This window comes from Peromyscus leucopus, chromosome 19, assembly GCF_004664715.2.
Source record: "Peromyscus leucopus breed LL Stock chromosome 19, UCI_PerLeu_2.1, whole genome shotgun sequence".
NCBI lineage: Eukaryota > Metazoa > Chordata > Mammalia > Rodentia > Cricetidae > Peromyscus > Peromyscus leucopus.
Window position 1 is genome coordinate 45,515,883 of NC_051079.1, and position 27,170 is coordinate 45,543,052.

The window sequence follows — 27,170 nt, forward strand, 5'->3', positions numbered from 1 at the left end:
ATGGTCATCTGATTTCCCATCATGCAGATCACTGGCATTGAAGTACCTCCTATAAGAAGGAACTGTCCTGTAGTTCAAGGTGACTTTGTGCTAGAGAATATTAAAGCCATATTTCAAGATCCACTGCAATCAGACTTTTTAAACAAATCAGAAATTTCCACAGAGCTTCTAACAAAATGATTGGATAAACATGTTTTATAATTTTAGTAATTAAATAGTATTGTAAAAATTAGATATCTGTATTACACAAGAAACTGACTTCTTTCTATTTGCCAAAGTGTACTATGGGAAGTAAATCCAAATCTAGAGTCCTCAATCCCTACAGCCATGCTTCCTTCTCTGATGCACTTAGACCACTGTCCGGAGAAGAGACAGGGCACACACACACAGTAGTGGGAACACACAAAGCAAGGCATATTGGTCTTCTCTGGGGACTCCACAAATGCAATCCAATCTGGAGATCACCTCCTCAAAGTAGTCCCTACACAGCTCCACAGGGCCTAGAAATTAATAGAGGGTCTTGCTAGGGACAACTGCAAAATCTTATATATTCTCATGGTCACATTTAATGTGCAAACAGGGAAAAAAAGAAAGAGAAAAACAGAGGGGGGAATAAGGTCCAAATACCACAACAGCATCAGGGCTTTAATTAGTGAATATTTAGTCTTTCCATCAAGATGTCCCGAAGACCTTCATTTCTTCAGTTCCTTCAGAACTTTTTGATGAGCTAGTTTGGAGTCTCACTTAGTTCTGAAGTGAGCTTTTTCCTTCAAGTGCCTAAGCCACAGGCTCCAAGCTATCTTTTTCTTTCTTCCTTTCTTTTTTTCAAGACTTTACACTCTACCTCCTTCACAAACATTATTTATGTAACCAAATGAAATCCATCATGTTCCTCTGGTCTCGTTCCAAACGTACTTACTTAGCTTTGCAAAATCATCAACAGCAAGAAGTATATCATTTTTTTAAAAAAATCATTAAAGTGACGACAGTATTCTAAAAGAGGAGGTATTATAAAAGATAACATGAGAAACAATAAGTATGTATTCTTTCATGCATCTTCCTACAGTCCACACTGTCTTACTAAACCCTCCAAATTCCTCATGGAATTATTGGATAACACACAGTTCAACTACAGCAAGATATGTGAGACGCTTGTCTCAAACAACTGAGATTATTCTTTTAAAAATCTAGAGAAAGCTTTCCATTTTGTACACACAATTTTTTACGTTTATCTGGCCTACTTCTAGTCTATGTCATCCTACCCAAGCTGATGTATGAAGCCATCTAACTCTGGGCTCTTTTTTTCTTTTTCTTTTTGCTCTCTCTCTCTCTCTCTCTCTCTCTCTCTCTCTCTCTCTCTCTCTCTCTCTCTGTCTCTGAGCTTCTGATGAGGTCATTAGGATTTAAAAATAGAAGACATGGAGAAATACTAGATAAAATTAGACTACTTTCAAAACCCATTTTGCTGTATGAGAGGGAGGCACACAACTATTCTCATAATATAATTTGAAGATTTATTTATATTATTATGATTCAACTTAGGCTTAAAAGTGAATATCATCCTAAATGGCTTCATTTGGGACTCTGCAAAAGAAAAGTAAGTATTGGATCCTGGAAAAAATTTTAAGCAATGATTTGTAAACTTTTTATTTAGTTACCAAAAAAAAAAAAAAAAAAAAAAGCACTCTGAGGCACTTTAAAAGGACCACATGTAAGGTAGTATTTCACAATCAACGAACTATATAATGGGATTACTTTGGGGGCTTGGAACCACTGATGGTTAGGTATGCTTGGGTCCCACTGCTTATTTGACTGAATACATGGGATGTCTGTGCCAATATTTTAAAGCTCTGTGGTGTCTGTCTTCCTGGTATCACTGCAACTGAGCACTGAATCAGAACTTCCAGGGAGCTGGCATGGGAACATATGTTTTGGTCAAAATATCCAGATCATTCTCATGACCGAGAAACAGCAAACACATCTTCATTTTCCAAACAACAATTTTACTTACAAGTTTAAGGAACACAATAAACTGTTAAATTCTGATTAAAGCCTCTACTGTAATGTTCAGAACTTAATTCTTTTCCTTTTGAGATGAAAATGGTCTTGTTCAAGACAGGAATGTGCCTTGTGTGCTATTTCTAAATCAGATGAAAACACGCAACTTGGCCCATATGGAAGAAGTTTGCATGCATTAAACTGTGACATTAAGTATGGTCATGGGAAACATGTGTAACCCCCTGAAGATGAGGCACCCATGGAACTGGGGTTCCTGGTTCCATTAGATGTACCTAATGCATTGCCATAATCTTACTTATAGATATCAGATATAGAAACACAAACTATATCTTATAAGAAGTACCTACCCTTGGCTTTCTATACAGCTTTAGATAGATTTCCAAGTCAAAAATTTCCTGTGATGTCAATGCCTTAGAAAAAACAGCAAATTGAAAACATATCACAGACTCTTCCCTTTCCCATAGAAACTATGAACAACAACAACAGCTCAACAGACGTCAAAACCAACAACCAAGCAAAGATTATCAACAGTACCTAAAGAAGGAAACAGTCCCAGAGGGTATCACAATGACCGTCTAGGATTGACACAGAAGGGCTTTGTAAACCTTCCCCTGCAAATAATACAGGAGACGAGGGTAGATGTTCAAAATCCTGAGAAAGTTCATTAATTCTCCATAGAGAGCTGTATTTCTCTAGTTTATGAACTAGAGAAAATGTGTAGGAGTAGAGGTCCTGCTACCAATATAGCATCACATGGGAAGGAAAGGCCAAAGCCCCAGCCAGCTCCAGCCAGTGTGATCACTACCAGATGGGAGGAAGTTATGGAAGATGTAATGATTATCGCCACATAGGGCCGATTATCTCCAGCATTAAACAGAAGAGAATAAATGAGGAATGTGAGGGTGACAGTCTCAGGAGGGCAGGAGACTGGGTGAAGCCCTTTACAACAACATGGGGAGAAAGGACCTGTTCTGGAAAGGGCTGGAGGAATTCTGAAACCAAGCAAACAGAGTCTCCTCACAGCCAAGGATGCTACCAGGCCTTGCACCTGAGATGGGGGTGGGCAGGCACTACTGGAAGAATGTCTTTGAAAAGACAGAGTGATCTGGACATGGGTGATGTGGAGGATACAGAGTACAGAGCTCAAATCCTTCCTCCAAACTACCAAAGCCCAGCTGAGGTCCTCTTCTGTCCCCCAGGGCTCAGATCACCAAGAACCTGAAACACCTGGGCCTCCAACAGGAGCTACAGAATGCAAACAAGGTTCAGGTGATGTTTAAATGGAGACGAGAAAACTTATCTCCTTTGTCTAATTACCACAAATAGAAACTCTGGACAGGGCTTCCTGTTTTGTAGGAAGAGGGATAAGGGACACGGCTGGAAGTATGCAGCATATTAAAATTCTCTTTATTTACCCCGAGGCACAGAGTAGGCTAAGAGAGCAAGACTGTTCCATTACTGGGAGGAAAGAAAGTAACCTGGAAACAAGACCAAAAGCAGACAGGAGTTCTTTGCACTCCAGAGGTCTCTGTCAAGAACTAATTAAGGAAATGAGTTGAAGATCTGGAGAGACAGCTCAGCAGTTAAGACCATTTGCAGAGGACCTGGGTTTGGTTCCCAGCACCCACATGGTGTCTCATAAACATCCCTAACTCCCATTTCAGGGATCTGATGTCTTCTTTTGACCTCTGCTGGCATCAGGCATGCATGTGGCACAGATAAGTACACGCAGGTAAAACACTCATACACATAAAGTTAAAAAAAAAAAAAAAAGAAAAAAGAAAAAAAAAGACTTTAAAAAAGAAAATGAACTGACTAATAAAAGAGTGCTATCTAGGTAATAAAACTTAAAAGCAAAATGGGAAAACTGCAAAGTTAAAGAAACTGAAGACAAAAAGCAGATTATAAAACAACTGATGAAAAGAACTGACAGTTTTTTTTAATGACTTACTGAAAAGATTTAAACAATTATAGAGCAGATAACAGATTAAGTTTATTGATAAATATCAATTTAACTGGAGTGGAGGACCTAAAGTTGAGCTCAAAGATAAAATCTCCATACATTTCCAGACAGATATTGTTCCAGATCAACTGATCATTAAAACTTGTGCAATAAAGAAGAAATATTGTACATCATTAAAAAGTCAAAATATTCAATCTTGTAGAAAAAAAATAGGACATTAAAAAACATAAGGATAGATACAGACTTCCTCATGACAGTCACTGACAGAAAGCCCATAGAACGATGGTACTATGCCCATAGAAATGAGTGAGAAATGTGTCAACTTCCAAAATGAAACACATACCACTTGGAATTCAAACATGAGACAATAGGTCCACACTCTCTACAGTGAGAAAGTGCTCATGAGCCGATCTCGGGGAAGCTACTCCATCATAAAATATAATTGGCCAACCACATAGTGAAAAAAGGAACACCACAGTTATCTTGCAGTTCAACAGCAAAATTCTCCTTCAAATGATTCAAGAATTACAAAGAAAAGTTATTTATTCACACGGTTAATGATAAGTATTGGATCCCTGGTAATCGGGTATTCTCCGCGTATGCAATAAGCCAAACCCAGCCGAGTTAGTAAGGCCCGGTTTAACAAACAGAGCAAAGCAACCACCATGTGACTCTCTGAAAGGCCAAAGAGAAAACTGCAAGGCAGGTCTTGTGACCAGGTCTTAAATACCCTGTGGGCGTGGTCTTGAGGAGCCCTGCGGGAGGAACTGGCCCTTGGCGGGTTTTCTGAGAGGCAGGGTCTGGAATGGGAGGCATGAGACCAGAGCAGATTCCCAACAGTTCTAAGGCTATTTAATATTTTTCTTTGGTCTGAAATCTCTCTTTAAGACTTTACAGTGGTGATGTTTACATCTTTTGTGTCTTAAAAATGATTTATTTCATTTTCCTTTTTGAAAGCTATTTTTCTAAGTCTGCATGGGTTTGTGTGTAACGGCAGGGCTATGACCATCTTCTCACTTGCGCTCTCTCCAAGCAGACACTCTCTGGCCTCAGCATCCTTACCTCATTCCTCGGTATAAAAATGCATCTCTTTCCCCTCTGGCTGCTAGAGCAATTTTCTCAATATCCTTCCATTTTTAGAAATTTGATTATGATGTTCCTTGATATTTTTAAATGTTTCTTTTCTTAGGGTTCATTGGTGTTCTTGATCTTGTCAGTTTACAATATTAAAAAAAGTTTGGAAATTTTCAACTATTATTTTTCTTTTATTGAGTCCTCTGACAACTCTAATTGCATAGACTTCATTTTCTAGGATTTGGCACAAAGCTCAGTATTTTACCTTTACATTTGATGGCCTCAGTCTCTGTAATTGATTTTAATATTTTCTCTTCATGGGTCTTCAGCTTCACTAATATTTTCATCTACAATACCTAATTTCCTATGAATCTTATCCATTTAGCTCAATGACTAAATATTCTGTTTGATTTACACACTGCTGTGGTAGGATAAATGTTGTAGAATATTATTTTTAGGTGTGTCTTGTCTTTATGCTGCATTTGTTTAACTCTGTGAAGCTGTGTTACTGTGCCTGTCTAAAACACCTGATGGTCTAATGAAGAGCCGATCAGCCAATAATAAGGCAGGAAAGAGGATAGGCAGGGCTGGCAGGCAGAGAGAATATATAGAAGGAGAAACCTGGGAGAAAAAATAAAGGAAGGAACCAGAGAAGGAGGAGGACATCAGGGCCAGCCACCCAGCTACCCAGCCAGCAATGGAGTAAGAAGGAAAGGTATACAAAAACAGAGAAAGGTAAAAGCTCAGAGGCAAAAGACAGACGGGTTAATTTAAAATTAAGAAAAGCTGGCAAGAAACAAGCCAAGCTAAGGCCAGGCATTCATAATTAAGAATAAGACTCCATGTGTGATTTATTTGGGAGTTGGGTGGTGGGTCCCTCCAGAAGAGCAAAAACAAACAACAACATATTGCCAATATTTTCTCTAGCTTTAAGGACAAACAAAATACCCCAGAAGCAATCTTTACACTGTCCAGTCTACAACTCTAACATTTGTTATCAGTTCTAGGGGATTCTGATTTCATCATGATCATCCCCTATTACTTCCTCACAGGAAACTTTTAGTAGTTAGTAACTTAATAGATACCAGGTATTGTCAGCAACTTTCTGACTATTTGGAACTTTGGTAATCACATAAATAATTCTGAATTTAGAAATGGATATTTGATCCTCTTAAGTATTTACCTTTCAGAGTCACCAGCTAGGACCAGAAGAAAATTTGTTCTATGGCTGACTACTCTCTTTGATTTCTTAATACCCTGTTCCTTAAATACTTTCCTGAGTATGAAAATCAATACCTCAAGCTGGGCGGTGGTGGCGTACGCCTTTAATTCCAGCACTTGGAAGGCAGAGGCAGGCGGATCTCTTTAAGTTCCAGGCCAGCCTGGTCTACAAAGCGAGTTTCAGGACAGACTCTAAAGCTACACAGAGAAACCCTATATCAAAAAAAAAAAAAAAAAAAAAAAAAAAAAAAATCAATACCTCAGAAACTATGTGACTTTACATCTTAGACTGAGGGAAGAGAACATTCTCAGACAGGTGCTCGAAATGTTATTCATTTTGATGCTCTTGGGTTGATCCTTCTCCAGCTTTAGGGTGACTGCTCCTCTCATGACCTCATGTTTTACAGAGAGAGTAAATGATGTGATCATGTATGTACATCCCACTTCTTTATATATGTGCGACTCCTCTCTAGTGTTTTGTCCTAAGAATTCTGGCCATCATGGTCTCCTGGAATCTCAGCTGCGTTACCTCACCTTAGGGAGTCTATGAGGCTGGGCCTGTGTTCTTTCTAACTGTAATACAACACGGTAAACCCCAGCAGTTAACTGGGAAAGTCAGATAGCTCATACCGTCCATTCATTTTTCTTTCTCTCACCTCATGGCAGGGAGAAGAACAAGGCTGTTCACCTCATGACATGGAGGAAGAAGAGAAAAAGATCCTCCTCCAAAAGCCATCAGGTCATGAATCCACCAATGGATTCTCCTGATGGAAGTTGAAGACCTCACAATCCCAGTCTTCCACACATAGAAGACCTACTGAACAGAGCTCCACTGAGAATAAAGACATTATGAGTTTTTAGGGACATTTATAAGTCAAACCATAAAACTTGGTGTCCAATATTTTTGAAAACTGTCTCAAATATTTTACTTTTTCCTGTGTTTTCAATCAGGAGGGTCAATATGGCCTTTGTTTATCCTGGTTGAAATCAAAGTCTCAATTTTGTTTTAAGATGATGAATTTTGAACATGTCGAGCCAGTACAAAAACAAACTTTGAGTATATGAGTTCAGAAGTATAATCTGAAATTTATATGCTAAAAATAAATTCATTTATGCCAGAGAGTAAAATAATTAAATGCCAGCCCACCACTGGCTTCATGTGTTTTCATTCATTTCAGTAAGACATCCCTGTTATCCTTATACAAACTGACTGGTAGGCACCATGTATTTCTAGGGAGATGGCCTATGTGCTTCATCTGAAGGTGTGATTAAACGTGTGCATTCATAGGCTATGCCTATGTTCAAATCCTCCTTTATTTTCACCTACTAGCTTGATGGATTTGATTAAATTACCTTGTTTCCGCTATGCACCACTTTTTGGTTTTTTGTAAGAAAAAATTTAAAAATACCGTCTTTGGGCCTGAGGAGACGACACAGTGGGTAGGTACAGTGATCACTACCCAAGAATAATGACAGGAGTTCAGGTCCACATCATCCACATAAAAGTCACATGTAGTGGTGTGTGTATGTACACCCCATGCTAGGGCAGAAACAAGGAGATCCAGGCAGTCCAGCCAATATGTGAGCTCCAAATTCAGTGGGAGATCGCGTTTCCAAAATCTAAGGTAGAAGAGTGTTGGAGGACGCCACCCAGCGTCAACCTCAGGCTTTTAAATAACATACACTCAAAGGTGAGCATACCACCATACCCACCATAATTAAATTTTTTAATTAAATTAAAAGATGCTTTCTTCATATTATTACAATGAAATACTTTAAAGTATCTATCAAAGCAAATGTTCAATAACTATCATTTCTGAATATGACATGATTTTCTACTTAATATTTATGCTAACAATCTAACTTAGGCACACATACATCCTACTTCAGTGAGTGTATTATATAAACTTAATACTGGATTGCTACACTCCAACTGATACATGTGCATCCTCCTAATTCTTTTTTGCTCTCTCTCTCACTTCCCAGCCTACATTCTGTCTTGTCACCCAGACTGACCTTTGTGGGGAACTACTTTCAGGTCCAAAAGTCACTCACTTCCCCCCAATGCAGACTGACTAAAGAACAGCCTTTTGCTTGTGGCTTTCCAGACGCTGTACATTCAGATCCAAGTTTTTTTTTTTTTCCTTCCAGCCTTGTCCTGTCTTTCATTGACTGTGTATTATGGCCACTCAAGATAAATGAGGGCCCGAGGACGTTTACAGACCCTTACTAAGCACTTCTTGTCTGGTTTCTGCAGTTTGGAATCCCACAGGCTCACAGTGCGGCTGCGGTGTGGCTTCTCTTGTACCGCACCACATGAAACCCAAAGAGCACAAGGGCGAGTGGAGAGGAAAATGCTCTGCTGTTGAGAGACTCGCAGCCAAGTAGATACGCACACAGAACACGAGGATCAGCGCAGCTACTCCCCAGAACTTGGGTAAATGGCAGACAGAATGAAAGGGGTACATGTCTAATTGTCACAGATAAAGAAGCGTAGAAGTGACGGCTTTGCAGATTAATGGGTTCCTGAACTGTCCAAAGACCTCTCTTGTGAATATCTTAGAACCATATTCTATACATAGGGAACAGACAAACTTTAAAGGGGTCAAATAAAAAAAAAAACACTGAAAGTAATTAATAAATTTGGGGTAAAAAAAAATGTCAAAACAGGACATACAGGGTCTGATCATCCAACTGTATAATAAGCAAGTTAGTGAGAATGCTACAGAAGAATTTTTTTTTTTTGTTTTTGTTTTAGGAGACAGGGTTTCTCCGTGTAGTTTTGGTTTGGTGCTTGTCCTGGATCTTGCTCTGTAGCCCAGGCTGGCCTCGAACTTAGAGATCCACCTGGCTCTGCCTCCCGAGTGCTGGGACTAAAGGCGTTGCGCCACCACCGTCCAGTACTACAGAAGATTTCTAGTCAACCTTATATTGTCACAAAATGACTATGAGGAAACGGATGTTGCTTACAATTCATGTAACCTGAACCACAGCAAGAAGCGAGGGCCAAGAAGCCTAAACCATTCACATACACACATACACACACACACAAACACACACACACACACACACACCCATCAAGAACATTTCCAAGTGTGCATATCCTTAACTGGTTTCATGTTTTTTTTCTTTTATAGCTATAGCACCTGTTCTGTGCCAAACACTGGCTGGAAACTTCCTCAATTAACACTCTTTCCAAGAAGATGAGGTGCTTCCAAAAGTTTCCATTTATTCCAAGTCCCCCTGGAGTAAGAGTAGCATTAAAATTGGTTCTCCCATTTGAAACTTAAGTTTGATTAAGTAACTGCCACACAGGTCTTTTTGATGATTTGGAGTCATTAAAATTATCCATATCATCATCTATGGGATGCCGGGCATTACATGATTGTCATTTAATTATCACGGACACTCCCTGTCTGTGTAGCATCAGATGTCAGAGAGGGCAGGCAATGCCACCCCAGGGGAATATTAACCTTTGAATCTGTACTGCACCCAGCCTTCCTAAAACACAATAAATAATAGTGGGTGTCAGCTGTGTAGGAGGCACACGGATCACACGTCAGGTTTTACAATTTTTAATCGTCCCAATCACTCTATGAGTAAACTACAAGGCTACATTCACTTCTACATTTGCTTTGGATATTTGGGTAAAAACTGTGTTTGTCATATAACACGTGCCCACCTCTACACAGATGTATTCAATCCCTGTCAACAAACTCCTAGATAGCAATATTTTATTGCAATTAAGTTTTATGAGTTTATATATATGATATGGCAGCTTTGCATAGTTTCCAGACCTGGTAATTTCTAATGTCATCTGATCTGATGTCGAAGTAGGCAAATAACTTATTCAGTGGATACAAACAGAGAGGCTTAAGTTAAGAACAAAGAGGTGGAAGCCAGGGTCTTTTCTAGTTGAAACTTTTCAGGAAATGATTTTCTCCCAAACCCAAGTCTTCCCTTGATAGACTTTGTCTTCTTAATGGCATTCAAGATAAAGATGTCATCTGGGCTAGTGCCAAGACGTAAAGTTCTCACAGATCTGGTATTTCTCTGATGCCCATTTAAGGCTAAGTTTAGCTTAGAGGGTGCAAGGTTATAAAATGGTCTCTTAATGTCTGTACCAGAACAGAAATGCATGTAGGTGCACTGGTGAGATGCATCTGCTCACTTACTCATAAGCATATGTGGGTTTAACATTTATATTCGATAATATGTCTTCTTTACAATTTCCATTCTACTAAATCTTCAGTGTGAAAGGAAAGGGTAATGCACTTCCAAAAACATAAAAAGCTGGCTTAGTTCACTACAATAATCATAACTGGTTGTGGAACTTAAATAGTGTTATAATAAGATGAGCCATAATATCATTTATAATATCACCGTAGGGGATAGTCTGATGGCATTTTACATTATATTTGCATTGCGGGCAAGGGAGCTATTCTAATTCCCTACAGTTGAGAAGCATCTCTGGGCTCATTACTTCTTTCCATTCCTATTATGGAATCTACCATAGGCACTGTATCTTTGTGTTTAGAGAGGATTTCCAGTTCTGGTCCTTATATACACACAGCTAGATTCTTCTAAATAGGACATACAGTATTTCTTCACAACTAGATTTCCAAGTACTCAATAGTTGATAAGTTCTTAACAAATATTTGAGGGAGTAAAGGTTAAACATGCTAAATAAATGTAATTTAGTTGCAGTCACATATTCTAATTTATGGCTGAAAAGGTAAAAAGGAATAGATACCAAAAGCATGAGAAAAATACACATTTATAATATTTTAGAAAAATAAAGGATTTTCCAAACACACTAAACAAGGAACCAGCCACAATAAAGCTTTTCCACGGAAATGAGCAGAATGCATCAAAGTCTCTGTTGTTCCGTCCAATGACAGAAGACAGTCTGCCCAGACACCTATGATGGAGGGACTAAGGCTGGGGTCTTGAGTTGGACTGCCATCGTGTGCCCTCTCATTTTCATAATCTCAGTGCTACAGGCTGGACCTGGGCCAAGCTTCCTCGTCTGTGAGACTGGGAGACGGCTTTACAACGAAGACTGGCTTGGGACAGACAATGCAGACTCATACCCACCCCAGCAGTACACAGGGCAGCCCTAACAGATGGTGGCACGTTTAACAGTGCCAAAGGAGAAGGGCAGCATGAGAGTGCTTCAGATCGCAGAGGAGCAGATTCTAGTAAGAAGGGCAAGGTCTTACTCTTTGAAAATACTTTGTGTTCAATAGGAAGAAGAGACTCAACTTATTTAGTAACTAGACAGTACTTAACCTTGAGCTTCGGGATTATGAATAGCTGAAATTTCTCCTCTCATCTCATATTCTTCTCTAAATTATTTTATATTATACACATATTACTGTTAATTACAAAATAAAATAAAGTACAGTTTAAATAAAAAGTATTGCTGTAGACATTTCTTGAAAGTATCAGATCTATTGCCCACAGATGTCTGTAGGGTACCAGTTTATTTCTTCCACCACATATTTGATATTTCTGCTCATATTATTTAGTCTCTGTGTTACTAGAATACTGTAGAAACTCACCATGCATCCATTATAATACATTCCAAGTCCTGGAAATCAACATAGGTTAACAAGTATATGAGTTCTTTACAACTTGGGTTTTGTCTATGTAACTCCCCAAATCCAAAGAAACTCCAAGACAGCTCTCTTCTTGTTTTTGAGAATACAGACAAGGTCCAAGTGCTTTCATGACTATCATTATTACTTGTTTCTTGACATGTGAGGGACTGAACAAGCATGCAGACAATTCAAACCTCTTTAATAAGACTTGAAGTTGAGTCTAGGTGGCGGTGGCACACACCTTTAATCCCAGAACTAGGGAGGCAGAGGCAGGCAGATCTCTGTGAGCTCGAGACCAGCCTGGTCTACAAAGCGAGATTCAGGACAGGCACCAAAACTACACAGAAAAACCCTGTCTTGAAAAACCAAAAAAAAAAAAAAAAAAGACTTGAAGTTGCAATCATGCATGTCTACTCTAGTGGTGACTGTGTTAAATGTGTTGAAGAAGGTGCTGGTGTCACATTCATACCGAACCAGATAATATGGGATATGTACACTCATTTTTTTTTTTTTTTTTTTCTTAAGACAAGGTCTCTCTGCATAGCCCTGGCTGTTCTAGAGCTTGCATTATAGACCAGGGCGGCCTCTAACTCAGAGATCTGCCTGCCTCTGCCTTCCAAGGGCTGGGATTAAAGACATGCGGCACCATCATCCAGCTGTGTGTGCATACTTTAAATGTGCAGGTTAGGTAAGACAGAAACAGTGTAGTATTCGTGGTCATTCAGGACATTGACAAGGAAAGCCCTGCAAGAATGAGAGCCTTGTGGCTCCAGGGCTCCAGGAAATACCAGAGTACTCTGTCTCAGCATCCTTTTGAATAATGAGTTCACACATCTATCTCTACAACTGTATGATTTTATGAGAACTGCCCAAACACAGAACTGATTCTACATCATTTTCCCTAAAGGCTTGAAAGTTTTGCTATTACAACCAGTACCTCTAGCAACTTGGTCTCACAATCCTATGTCTTTGCAAATGAATACCTTAGAAGGATTTTTCTTGAAAACACTGATAAGTTCAAAAAGCAATCCTGTAGTCCCTCTTTTTAAAAAGCACCTTGTTTTAGTAGTTTGGGGAAGACTTAAATTTTAAAGACAATGTCACTAGGTATCAGGGTATTTGAAGTTTTATAGAATTAAATGCTTTTCTAAGAAAAATATTTTTTACATGACAAAAATAATCTGTAGTCACAGTTTATGTGTAACTAAAAGGGTGGAGCATATATTTTTACCAGATGCTCTTCAGAGAAGCTACAGGGGAAATTTAATCATTAAATAAGCATTCACTGAAGTCAAAGAAATTTTGAAACGAGACTGTGGGCAGACCACATCAGGAATTAAATAATCATTTTAGTGTGTCTAAACATCCTTTATGTAGACTCACTTATTTCCTCTCTGCCTCCTTGAAATTTCTGTTGAGGAGTAACAAGCTGCTTTCCGTACGGGGGACACTGAGGCCTGCTACATAATGCTCAGGTCTGTTTCTGCTTTTTCTCAGGTGCATGGGAAGTAAAAATTTTTTTCATCTATTTCGTGAAAGAAGCAAAAATAATTGAACACTTTTATGTGCTTCAGACACAGCTGAGCTATCTGCGTTTTACAGTCAGCATGTGACTACAAGGCCTCTCTCTTTCTGCTAACTATAAAAGGTCATTGTGTGTATCATAAAGACGAGCGACTCCAGAGTTTCAGCTTACAGCTCCAAGACTCAAGTTAAATAGCTTAATCATGCCAGTCATTAGCTACCCTCAGTCTTTGCCTGAGTCCAGAGAGCAGTCTGCCAGAACCCGGAGAGCTGGAAAAGCAGGCCTGCTCTATGCGACCCCTGAGCCCAGGAGGCTAGTTTAAAGGAAAATTATATGTATTCTACATTAAGGAGGAGAAATGCCCTTGGCTTTATGAAACTCTTTTTTTCCCTTATATAATAAAGAACATGTATTCTGAAATCAGTAATTGAGCAAAAACATCAACTTTAACTATAACCAGGCAAATTAGCCTATTTACTCAACATCAATGGGCCACTCCTCTTGTATATAGTAGTTACAATAGTTGTTAAGAGAGATTATGAACTCTAATCTTATAAAAATTATTATGTACATGTAAAAATTCTACTGAAAAAAAATGCGACCTTGAAATGCTAAAGTTCACGGTGGCAATTTAGGAGTGTAAATTCCTCACTGCTTTCTTGAAAGAAATGAAGCTCTTGTACTTTCATTACTGAAGAGTGGTAATGAAAAACAATTTTCAGCAAGTTTTTAAGGTCAATTCATTAACTGATTAATTTTATAATTTCTTCTGAAAACATGCTACTGTACATGTAAAATGTCCATAACTCTACCAGAGTCCCGTCTAGTGAATGAGTAACTGTTGGAGAATAGTGATGTAATGCCTGGAAGCCTGGCCTGAAAGGACACAACCAACTCTGTGCTACTCAGGAACTAACTTTGAAATCTGCTTTGATGAAAGAGCTGTGGAATTTATGTGAACGGCAGAAAACAGCGAGCTTCTTTTCCATTGGTCCTGATTGTGTCTGCATTTTTTAAGTTTATCGTCTTCTATTCTAGGGTCTTTAAAACACATCGTTTAGGAAGTCTGTATTATTTCATTCCGATCAATTTGTGCTAACATTTCACAATTCATTTTCCTTTTCCCAATAAGAACATCTGGTAAAAGCTTTAAAATTCATCCTAAGACTAATGATAGACTTTGTCATCTGTGGAATGTACTTTAGTCCCAAGAAGTTTCTATTACATTAGGAATAGCATAAGTATCTCAATGTGCATACACACAGACATATGTTAAAAGTTGGCATACGTCTAACTTCTCATACTTCACCATTCTTATGCTCAAGGCTTACCCTGAATACCAATATGACATTTTTGTGAGGATAATCAGTTTAGGCTTTAGGGTTTTTTTTTTTGGGGGGGGTGTTTTGTTTTGTTGTTGTTTTGAGGCAGGGTGTCTTTGTGTAGCTTTGGAGCCTATCCTGGAACTCGCTCTACAGACCAGGCCGGCCTGGAACTCACAGAGATCCGCCTGCCTCTGCCTCCTGTGTGCTGGGATTGAAGATATGCGCCACCACACCTGGTGAGTTTAGGTTTTGAAGTACAGGTTATCTTCACAACTCCAAGAATTCTTTGCATATATACTTGTAATATTTCGTTGACATTAACTCCATAGACTTTAGTTTTCCAATAAAGTGCTATGTAACTTTAGATACCACCACAAGCCCAGGGAAAATAACTTGAAGATGTACATAACAATGGGATAATGTAATGTTACTTTTAACCTAAACTTACATTTACTCTCTTGGCTCGGTGCTAAGTAAGTTATTACATTTGACGAGGTTTCACTTCTTTTGTGGACTGTGGCCACACTTGGTATCAGGCTTTACGGCTAAGTTTCGAGAGCATCAATGCTGGCTGTTCTCAGTAGCTAATAGGAAACAGGTTTAATTGCTATTGGAATTACCGTGAGCTGCTTTCAGGCCGGCTTTAAGGACTGTTTATAGAGGCGCAGTGGTCAGCGCAGGATGCTTGCTTAAAGCAGCCATTCCTTCAACCCTTTTTTTGTCTTGACCAAGGGAAGTTCTGCTGGGTTCAGATACCCAGCCATCTTTTGCTCGTGGCTTTGGGAAGGGTTTACCTTATACCATGCTGTAGGAACGGGTGCTGAATCCAGAGCCAACATCATAACGCTATCCTCTGTCATGGACTATTGTGCAGAACTCAAGCTTAATCCCACCAGCAGGAAATATCTCTGAAGACTATAACTGACCAAGAAACAGTTAAAGAGAGGCTTCTCTCTATAGATGGATCCAGAAATTATGTTGCCTTAGTAATGACGACAGTCCTTATACAATCACAAAACAATAACAAAACACTCCAAAACCCACCAGAGTAAGAGCAAACAGAAGCACACAGGAGTGCAGAGCTAAGAGGAATGGAGTAAGACACTGAAAGCCTTGATCACATCTGACATGAAGCCCCCTAGTTCTGGACTTGTATCACGGAATATAGCGTGTGTGTTTATTATTATGGCAATTTGTGTCAGATTTTGTGGGGTTTAGCTAGGAACATATTGGCATTATTATTTTTTTTTTTTTTTTTTTTTTTTTTTTTTTTACAGCAGAGGGGGTACTCCCAATAGTGTCTAGAAAATAAATGAAGTACATGATGATAATCTGCCAGGAGTCAGTCAGCATCACCCTGAAGCTATTGCTTCTGAAGTGGCTTCTCAGACTCAAATCATCATAATGAAAATCACTGAATGCTTCTGGTTCTGATAGGGCTGCTCCAAATTTTACAATTCTAACTCCCGGCACATAAAAAAAAAATACAGTTCATTAAAATAACTACCACAGAATGGCAAAAAGCATGAGTACATCGTTGGTGGGGTATTACAGAATAGACTTTGCAAACAGAAGTCCCCCAGTCTCTTGTCCCCCTTACCTCTCTCACACTGTGGCCCCGTGAATCCATAGACACAAGCACATCGGTTGGGGCCGATGCAACGCCCACCATTCTGGCATCCATTTTCACAGACAGCTGCACACAAAACATTAAGAAACAGCTCATTAAACAGCACGTCTCCAAGCACAGCGAAATCCTGAAATGATGTGGCCAAGAAAACATTTTATATCAAACTGCTTGCTCTAAAATGGGAGCGAATGAGTCTACTGAATCACTACATCAGAGATGCTTCAACAATTCATAGATCTTATTATTAAACATTTATTATTAAGATTTTTTTCTTTATCAGATTCACGAGGACTGGCTGGTTCTGATGCCCACAAAAGTCAGAAGATCACTATTCAATATTCTACTACCTGTTCCTCTGGGACATCAGGGGCAAAACACATTGATGTCCCCTCCAAGTGAGGTATGTATCAAAAAACAAGAAGTTCAATTAGTAGACAGAAGTAGGCTGAAGGTGCAGCCACTTAGTTATTTCCTTGCCCATCATCTTTGTCCAGAGAGCATGGGGTGATTTCTGCTCTGCCAATCATAGCAAGAGGACACATACTTGCACAGAAAAGATTTTCTCCATCCTAAAGCATCATATGTGTCAATGACTTCAGGGTTACTTGTTGCAGTCACACTTTGATACTATGTGCTATATGAACCTCAGGGTTAGCTGTTGGGTCACACTTTGATACTATATGCTATATGAATCTCAGGGTTACTGTTACAGTTACACTTTGATACTATATGCCATATGATCCTCAGGGTTAGCTGTTGTGGTCACACTTTGATACTATATGCTATATGAATCTCAGGGTTAGCTGCTGCAGTCACCTTTTGCTCAACAGCATGATGCTATATGGCTCTGGAGGAGTGTGTCTCCCTAGGAGGCATGTCTTCTGCTTCCTTACCCATCCCACGGTATGTTTCTAAGTAGAACTTCTGACCCACCATTGCCTTGAAACATGGGGCAGGCTAAAAAAAAATGTTAGAGGAGTCAATACAAAGGACAGGACAGGCAGAAGGAAGCCCATGAGGGTTGCGAGACAGACTGGGGGTGGACAGAAAAGTCAAAGAGAACAGGAATTTCCCAGAGATCTCTAAGGAGTGTGGAATTCTTGGAATTCGTTGCCAGGATTGGAAAGCTCAATTGTAAACCGTTAACTAGATTTGGATCTAGGATTTCCCAACTGACCAACGCATATATCTTGTGGAAGGAAACCCTAATTGAATGTGATTAATGAAAATGTAAGGAATCTTCTTTCAATGGTATCAAGTGGAAGGAAATTGGAATGAAAGCCACTTTCCCAGCCACATCTTGTTACTGTACCAGCCTTTGGAAAAGACACAGATGGGCTGGGGAGTTGGCTCAGCCAGGAATGGACTTGCACGCAAGTATGAGGGCCAGAGTTTGGACTTCAGTATCCATACAAAAAGTTTGGTGCCTCTGTAATCCTGGCACGGGGGAGACAGAGACAGGCAGATTCCTGGAGCTCCCTGGCCAGCCAGCCTACCTGAATGGTAGCTCCAGCTTCAGTGAGACGTCCCCCCTCCCCTAATAAATAAAATGAACTACTGAGAGAGGCAATCTGATCATCTCCATCCTCCAAATGCATGTATATCTCAACACTCCCCTGACGGACAAAGACACAAATGGAAAGAATCTGTCTGCCCCTGACTGGAACCTATAAGCAGAAGGAGGCTGCTTCTCTTGAGTTTCCCAAACCCAGACAAGAGGACAGTACTGATGAAGGTTCAGCTCCTCCTTCCGAGGATAGCCACTTACTTCGTAACCCTAATCTAATTTGTCTGTGCTAGACTACCATGTCCTTTCATCTGCATAATGTGTCTAGAGGTTCAGAAAGTAAAGTTATTGTTCATAAAATATTTATGAGAACATGCGACATGGGTGAGCACCCATTTTAAAATGAGTTAGCAGATAGTTCTGACATTTCTAGTTCCAGATTTCTAACACTGTGAATATTGATATGGATCCTGTGAACGTAAAGTCTGGGACCCAGTGCACTGCCAGTCATTTGCTCCTGTTCCTGTCAATCACAGAAGAAGACCAGTTAGCTGGCCAAGCACTGTGGTTACTGATGCAACCTCACCCCATACCAGCCCTTCCCAGCACCTTTTCTACCACTTTGCCAGGCAGATGGGTATCCTAAGCAATGAGTCCTATCCTCCATTCCAGCCTTCCAACTTCCCTGATCTTCAGCATGCCTGCTCCTAACAGCTGGTGGTTCCCCGACCACCATATTGTGAGGATTAAGTAAACCTGTGTGAAAAGCCAAAGGCTTTTTTTATACTCTTGGAGCAGTGGACTATTTGATTTTGTTTGTTTTGAGATAGGGTCTCCTTTTGTAGTCTTGACTAGCCTCAAATTCACAGAGATCTGCCTCTCTCTCCTCCCAAGTGCCAAAATTAAGAGCATGTGCACCACACATGGCTTCTTTTCTGTACTCTAACTGCTGTTTGTTTTTTTTTTTCTGTGAAATACGCATGAATTGGTGACTTGTTTTCCAATATCCAAAGATTGTACTAAAGAGCAACAACAGAAGAGAACCACCCTGCTATGATGGAGTCCAATCCCCTCCTCTCCTTACTTTAATGCTAGTCTTCATGATGGTTGACTGGGAGTTCTCACATTGCTAATCATGAGTAGGGGTGTCCCCTCTCTCAGAAGAGGCCCTCAGAGTGCAACCACTTCTCAGCCTTTCTCTGTGATTTTTGGTCCTGTATGCAGCCCTGAGTGGAGGTCTTCTCATATTCAAGATGAGAGTTCCCAAGGACTGTAATGGGAGTGTTGGTGATCACCTAGGGGATTGCTCATTTCCTGGGATGGATGAAGAACCAGACATCTCAGAAAGAGGGAAGACTGAGCTACTGAGAAAGCCAAACGATTCCTTCTGGATGAGAGGGGCCCTAAGACTAGGAGTCTGCTGAACAGACTCTGGGCTAGGTGTTCAAAACACGGGGATCCTGGTTCATTCCTTTCCCCTCACTGGTTCTGTTTAGATAATGGTCCCATGCAGGTTCTGCCTGCAATGTCTTTTGAGAATAAGAAGCCACCATTACAGGGATCTGGCTTTCCCATCTATCCTCTAAATCTCTCTTAGAAACACAAACCCTTTCATTTACATGTTGCCTGTAGTCATCTTCACACAGTGGCAGAGTTCAGTGTTTGCAACAGAGAAAGCAAGCATTGAAACATGTATTATCTAATCTTTGAGCTGGCCTATTCCTGCCTTTACCAGAATATTTTGGTTTGAACTGAATAGTTTTCTTGAGATTGTCTTACACCTGTATAGCCTTAATTGGGAAGCTACATTTCTACCTAGAAGGCAGTATTAAAAATAATTAGGACAACTGCTATGTGCTACTGCTTCAAATCTATTAGAGTGGTTTTAATTAAGGAAGAGAAAGAAAATGCCAGGTATTGGCAAGGTAAGCCCTTCTGCTTTCCTGTCAGGCATAACAGTGCATCTGTAACAGAAAACAGGACAGCTCTTCCTCAAACACTCGAAAAACAGAGCATCCCAATGTCTCCCACTCCACTGCTAAGTATGTATATAAAAGAATGGGAACCAGGACTCAAAACAGTTATTTGCAAAAAATGGTGTTGGAAATAGCATTACTCACAATAGCCAAAAGATGAATTAATATAAATGTTCGTGAACAGCTGCATAAACAGTGATACACACACACACACACACACACACACACACACACACACACAGTGGGGGAGGGAGAAAGAGGGAAACAGAAGGAGAGGGAGAGAGAGAGGGAGAGAGAGGGAGAGAGAGAGAGAGAGAGAGGGGGGGGAGAGAGATCCTGACAGTAGTAATCTTTAAGAGGAAGCAATTCTGATACATGATATAGCCTGGATAAAACATGAGTTTATCAGGCTAAGTAACCTGAAAAGGACCAGTGAAGAAAGGACAAATACTGCATTTATATGTCCTTATTATTACACTTGTATAAAGTACCTAGAGCAATCAAAAGCATAAAGATAGAATGGCGGGTGCCAGGGCTTGGGGTGGGAAGGAAGTGAGGACCATGACTTCCTGGGTGTAGAGCTCCAGTTTTACAGCACAGACATCTGAAGACGGGGAAGTGATGTCTGCCCTGGAACGTTAATGGATTAATGCCACCGAACTGGAGCTTAAAAGTTTTAAGACGATAAATGCCATGTTATACATGTTTATCACCATGAAGAAACATTTTAAACTGTAACAAAGATAAATAACATAATTAAAAGCAGACACCCACGTACACTTCACATTGGTTCTTCCATGTTGGAAGTAGATAAGCAGTTCTTAGGGAAGCCCAGAAGTCTAGACTCACATGAAATGTGAATGAAGTAACATGGATGATCTTTCTCGACATGATTCAACATTTTCTAATGCTGTGTTCTTCACATGTACTTAAGATTATGTTAATTTCGGTTGGGCCAGGCAGTGCAGGACTGTACATCTCAACTCCTGGGGAGGCTGAGGCTGGAGGATCACAAGTTCTAGGCCAGTGTGGGCCAGATGGTGAGTTCAAACAAAGCCTGGGTAATTTCAAGTGAGGTCCTGTCTCAAATTAAAAAGTAAAGAGGGCCTGAGCTCCATCTCGGCTATGGAAAGCTTGCCTATCATGCACGAAGCCTCAGACTCATGCTCAGGACTGCAAATTAAAGTAACCCAGCAAACAAAAACATTGTAAGTACTCATGAAAGTGTCACAATTTGGTGAACATTAACCAAATGTATTCCCCAGAGATGTGTCACAGCCCAGGAGCTACACTCTACACCCCTCTCCAAACAGGACTATTCCCTTATCATGGTGTGATTCTCTCCAGGGAAGACAGTTTTATTAACTGGCACAGAGATAGAGCACAGTACCATCCTGCTGGCTTGGCAGATGCAAGGCCCTGATGGTAATTTCCAGTACTGCAAGTGGGCAAAATCTTTGCTAAATGCCTCTTCCTTCACAGTGATGTCTAAACTTTTCAAATATTCCTGCAATCCTGTGTTCTGGTACTAAATGGATTTGAATAAATGTTAATGTGTGAAATTGGCTCTCATGGGGTTAATTTTGAACAATTCTTAAAAATTGTATGTATGGAGGGGGCGGGGTAAAGGGAGCTGTAGAATTTCCCAGTATCTTTTACTGTTTTTTTCAGGAACATATCTGTGTTCTGTGGTGTAAATACCCATGATAAATGTCAAACTTGATAGCACATCACTAGTGCTCCACATTAACATCATAAGGCACAAAAGTTACTAAGTTGGAAGAATTCCTCCAGGCTAAATTTGTAACAATTACTTGTGAACTATGATAAAAACTCTCTCTTCCAATGACCATCCATGAGCTTTGCAAGAACTTCCATTCTGACCAGAACGAAATGGCCACTAAGTCACATTGTTTATAAATAAGTTGTTCCTAAGGTTTCTTACGTTGTCCACAGTAAGTCCCGATGTATCCCTTCTGGCACTGGCAATGGTCCTCAGCACAGGTCCCACCGTTCATGCATCTCACGCTACACTGTTGGACTGTGAAGAACACAAGAAAAGTACACATGTCAATCACCAAATTATACAGTCTATAGACTACATGTCTAACCTGATGATAAATATATTCTAGGTAGCCTACTGATACAAATGTTATAATCCAATAAGTGTTTATCATTTGTTATTGAGTTCAACATATAGATATATCTCTTACCACATGTGACTTATTATATATTTAAATAAACTACCATTCCAGTGTCAAAGGAAATCCCTAAAGATGTCAATGGCATAGTTTAGGGCAGACGGGAGACACTCATATCCACTTATACAGCAGGGTCTATGTGCCTGCTGCCATGATGGATTTGGAGTCAGTCCTCGTGGAAGCTTAGAGACAGACCAAATCGGTTTAAAATGCTTCAAGGTAATTATAAATAGCAAATGTATAATTATATAATTTGTAAAGTGTATGGAGAAAAATAGTAAGGAGGAGAATGGTCCAGATTCAGTAGGAACTTAGATACAGCATGCAGAAAAAAAATATCACTCTGACGTGATGTTTAGGCTTAGCTTTGAAAAAAAAACGAGAACCAGCCAGGCATGGGCAGTAGCAAGAAGCAGCTCCTGAAGGATCAGAACCCATCAACCTAAAGACTTTAGGATGCAGAAGGTGCAGAAGGTATCGTGGAGAGGCAGGCAAGGCCAACCAGATAAGGTGGGGCCCCTTGCCCACCAAAGGGTTAAGTATGTCCCAATCGCAGATGGAAGGAAGGGATGCAGTAAAAGTGAAGAGATTTGATTTTAAAAGATGAACTGCTGTGTGAATGGGGAACTTGAGGATGCCAGGAAGATGGGAGTCTGGAGGAAAGATGAGGATGGCTTGAAGCACGTGGCAAGCAAAAGGTGGAGTTGGAATATATTGTCTAGCAGAGCCCGCATATTTAAAGAGTTACAAGGAGAAAGAAAAGCTGCAGTTGTATAAACACTGGGTGGGTGACATGGCCACCTGCTGAGGCAGAAAGCAGCTGTGGCCACATAGACTGTGGTCAGCAATGAACTAAGAATTTCCTTTTGGAGGTGAGCTGTAACTGAGGAATGACACCCAGGTTAACTTCTGGCTTCCATATGCACACACACAGGCACACATGTGTAAGAGAAAGTGTTCCAGGAAGTTAGTGATAAATCGTGCTAAAAAGCTTTAGCAAGTTCAAGCAGGATGAAGGTTAGAAGGGTTAGAAAAGTTCCTGATGGAAAGAAACTAGCTGTTCTCTAAAGGCCAAATGAATGTGTGGCTGCCTGACTAAGCCAGGTTCCATGTAAGCATTCCCCGTGCAGGCCTGGACATTAAGAAGCAGCATTGCTTTTGTTTATGTGTTGTTGCCAAGGGTGGGTGTGAGCAAACAGAGACTAAGATAATAAAGACCTGAGGAAGGGTCTCTGGCAGAAAATCTGGCAGGGGAAATGTGCTCCTGAAGGCACTTGACATCCTTGTGAGTTTGAATGCTAAGTCTGAAATCACTGGGAAAACACAGACTATTAAAAACAATGATCCCAGAGGTTTGGGTCAGTGGTCCATCAGAAGACAAACACGTTGGTGTGCCTAGTTTGACTCTTATTCCTGAATCAGACGGGTTCTACATTATCCTTGTTTAGCAAAAACCTCTGGAGGGAACCATTAAAATGTAACAAGTTCATGCTCATTTTAGGAAGATTTAAAGCCTTTGTTTAGCTATTGAGCAGTTAAATAAACTATCATTTCTGTCTTGTGCTAATGTGATCTTAAACACTCGCACAGAAGGTTAATCTTGGCCTTTGGAGTCCCACAATTTTCTAGAGTCATGAAAAAAATACATTCTTAGTCTACTTGTTATAGTTACCTTCATGGAATTGTTGGGAATTAATATGTGCAGCAAAGTGAGTTAGCACATATAAAGTATTTGGTCAGTATTTCAGTAAATACCTGTGGTCTTTCTAATCTTCTCTCCCCATAGTTAAGACACAAAAAGAACAGAGGCTGCCAGTTACATACAACAAAACAAAACAAAACAAAACAAAACAAAACAAAAACCAATAAATATAGGCTAGCATTTGGGAGGACAGGGTGAGCAAGCCTTAGTCAGGACACTCAAGTCTGTATTGCCTTGGGTAGGTGAGCTGGTTAGATTTTTGTCATTTTGACACAAACTAGAGTCATCTAGAAGAAATGGCTCATTTGACTACCCATAGTGAAGTTTATTGGACATTTTCCTGATTAATGATTGATGTGGAAGGGCCCAGTCCACTATGGGCAATACCACCTAGGCAAGTAGTCCTGGATGGTAAAGAAGGTAGATGAGAAAGCCGTGTAAGCAAGCCAGTGAGCAGCATTCCGCCACGGTCTCCACTTCAGTTCCTGACTCTAGCTCCCTGGCTTCAGTGCCTACCCTGACCTCCCTTGGTGATGGGCTCTGGCCTGGGAGCTGTAAGATGAAACAAACCCTTTCTTCCCCCCCAAGTTGCTTCTGGTCATGATGTTTATCACAGCGGCAGATATCAAAGTAGGGCAGTAGGTTAGTTAATACATATGTGCCTCACTTTCCTCCTCTGCAAAATGGAATCATATCAGTATCAAATAAATGTCAATGAGAGGATTATAATAAGAATTATAATAATAAATAATGTAAACAATTCACGCAGAATGCTGCGCACAATGAAAGCTCAGGAAGTTATAGTTATAACAAAGCATTACTTCATGGACTCCTACCCATCCCACCACCTAGACACATCTTCTGTTGTCAATTAGCTACGCGTGCCAACAACTCTTGCACCAAGAGTTCAAAAATTCTTGCATCTCAGTTCAAAAATTTAACACAGGTCTGATTAGTGAGAACAACCACCAATCTGTATCTTCTTCAAGGAGGACCCTTGCCACTGGTTCACAGGCTTACAGAAAATTCAGCGCATAGAGCCATCGAGAGGCAACATACTTGATTTTGCTCCGCAGGTCGGGGATATTTGTCCACTGGAGCAAGTACACATGTTGGGGCGGGAACAAAATCCATCTCCGCAACTGTTCCGGCAAATGGCTGCAGAGAGCACAACACAAGTGGGAATGAGTGACAGCAGCCTCCACCATGTTGCAAAGCCAGAAGGCAGTATCTTAAAACCACAGGTCTGGAAAACCAGGGTATGATTAATGTTGCAAAACATCTGACTTTCAGTACATAATAAAACCACCCAATGGAGATATGGGACGAAGTGTTACAGTTTCCTCGTGATGATGTACAAACAAATGAAGCTCTTTTAAAATGCTATAATACCAATTGACGCCAATTCTTTAACTTGATTATCAATACAAGTTGCTTTTTTTTTTTCTTCTATTCAAAACTGGTAACTTTTGAATTCAGGACTCACCGAAGGAGGCAGTCTTGATCCCAGGGTACTGGCAGTGGTGAGGAAACCCAGAGAGACTGAACATCTTAGAAAATAAAACCCACTGCTCAAGAATGTGAAATGGGTAGACAGAGACTCCAGTCCCTAATGAGCTGGCCAAACGTCGGGTTCCCTGCACATTCCATCCCTGCTGGCTCCTGCCCTGCCCTGCCATCAATCTTCAGCCCCTTCATGACTCCTCTCCTTTTTCCAGTCTTTCCTCTGCCGTATTATCACAAACTAAAACACTCCTGCTGCTCTAAAAAGCCATTCTGATGGGGGGCTGGGGACTGAAGCTTCCTACAGCTGTGACTTCCAGTGAATATTCGGGTCATCGAAGCCAAGTTTAGGCTCACTGACACAGCACATACCACAGCCACTCAAAATCGACAGTCAAGCGCCTTGGAATGGGAACTCTCTCCCAAATTTAGTCAGGCCATTAAGGAGCTGAAAGATTTATCTCTATCTCCCTAGTTGAATTCCCTCTTTGAGCATGAAGGCGGTGTGCTGATTTGATCTGTCTCTGGATGCAAGAAATGAGAGAAGGGTCTGGGAATGGCCTGAAACAGCATGCAAATGCAGCAATGTGCATAGGATCTTTTGCTGGAGAGAGGTCTTGGAGCTTTCAAAGAGACTTGGGACCCCTATAATGTGAGGCCCGCACTCTACAGGAGCAAACCAACCTGGTAATTTTTTCCTTTTCTATGATCTCCCTTTAGCATCTGCATAATATGGACAGTGTCTCAACTAGTTGTCCTGAATGAAAATATTGTAAAAATATTATGGTCTTAAGATTTTTTTTTTTAAAAAAAAAAGGCAAGAAAATGCCTTCCACCGTAGAATTAATACTTCAAATATATTGGTTTCTGACCACCGATAGTTTTCCTATGTCAAATGTTAATTAAAATACAGTTTTATTTCAAGGGTCCCTCTTTCTTAGCTGGCAGGTGAATCTGGGCTTAAATGTAGCAGCCCCATTTAGGTCTCAAACCATAAGAAGGTTTGAGGGGCTGGAGCCTGGACATTCTCAGGCAGTGACTTATCTGTTGAGGCTTCAGTGTGTCCCTGACACAGGCCAGGAGGAAGCAAGTCTGAAGAACTCCTCCCTCTGTATGCTCACTTCAGTCTGGGGTCTCATTACAACTTCATTTTAACTGAAGTGGTGAATCCTGGGAATGCTGGAAGGAGCGGGAGAAAGGTTGTACATCCATACTGGGAGTCTGGTGACATGAGGAGAAGCTGCATGGGCTGGTACTTAACACTTGTGGCACATACATAAGAGGTATGAAGTTGCGTTCTCACTCTGCCAATGATCCACTGTGAGCACAGAAAATACTCAAAACATCCCTGGGTTCAGTTTTCTCATTAGAAACATAAATGAAAAGAATTACATTGGAAGGGTCTAATGTGTTTTTTCCCCCCATTGGCAAATGCTGTGATGCCAAGCCGATCCCACTCCATTGTTTTCCCACTGATCAAAACACTATTGCGGTACTTTCTCCATAAATAAATGCATAAGCAAACTCTTCTTCCATTATTTCATGTTCTTAGATGATTTTTTTAAAAAAGAAAGCTATAAAATAGGTTTGGAAACAAACATGGAAATTTGGAAGTACTTCAGTGACGTTTCAAGCCACAATTAAGATAATAACAGTTGGGCATGATGTCTCAGGCCTGTAATTGCAGTGCTTGGATGGCTGAGAGAAAGCCTGGGAGTTCAAGGCCAACCTGAGCAACACAGTTCCATGACAGCAGACTAACTAGAGATCCTGTCTTTAAACAATGAATAATAAGTGACCACAATGAAGTAGAGAACAAAATCATAATGCATCATGCTTTTTAAGGAATAGACGTTTCTTTACTGTCTTCTTTGCGTGAAGCCTGGTAAGAGGCAAACATTAAACCTTACAGCTTGTTCTG

The 27,170-nt window shown here is 40.4% G+C and overlaps 1 protein-coding gene across 1 annotated transcript in view; it reads right to left on the reverse strand.

Annotated features, from left to right (window-relative positions):
- The window catches only part of Fbn2 (fibrillin 2), a 211,793-nt gene that overhangs the window by 180,710 nt on the left and 3,913 nt on the right, over window positions 1-27,170 (reverse strand). Inside the window, 3 exon segments of the mRNA XM_028891611.2 lie at window positions 16,331-16,426; window positions 21,789-21,884; window positions 24,806-24,904. Of these exon segments, the coding sequence (XP_028747444.1) occupies window positions 16,331-16,426; window positions 21,789-21,884; window positions 24,806-24,904 (291 nt within the window).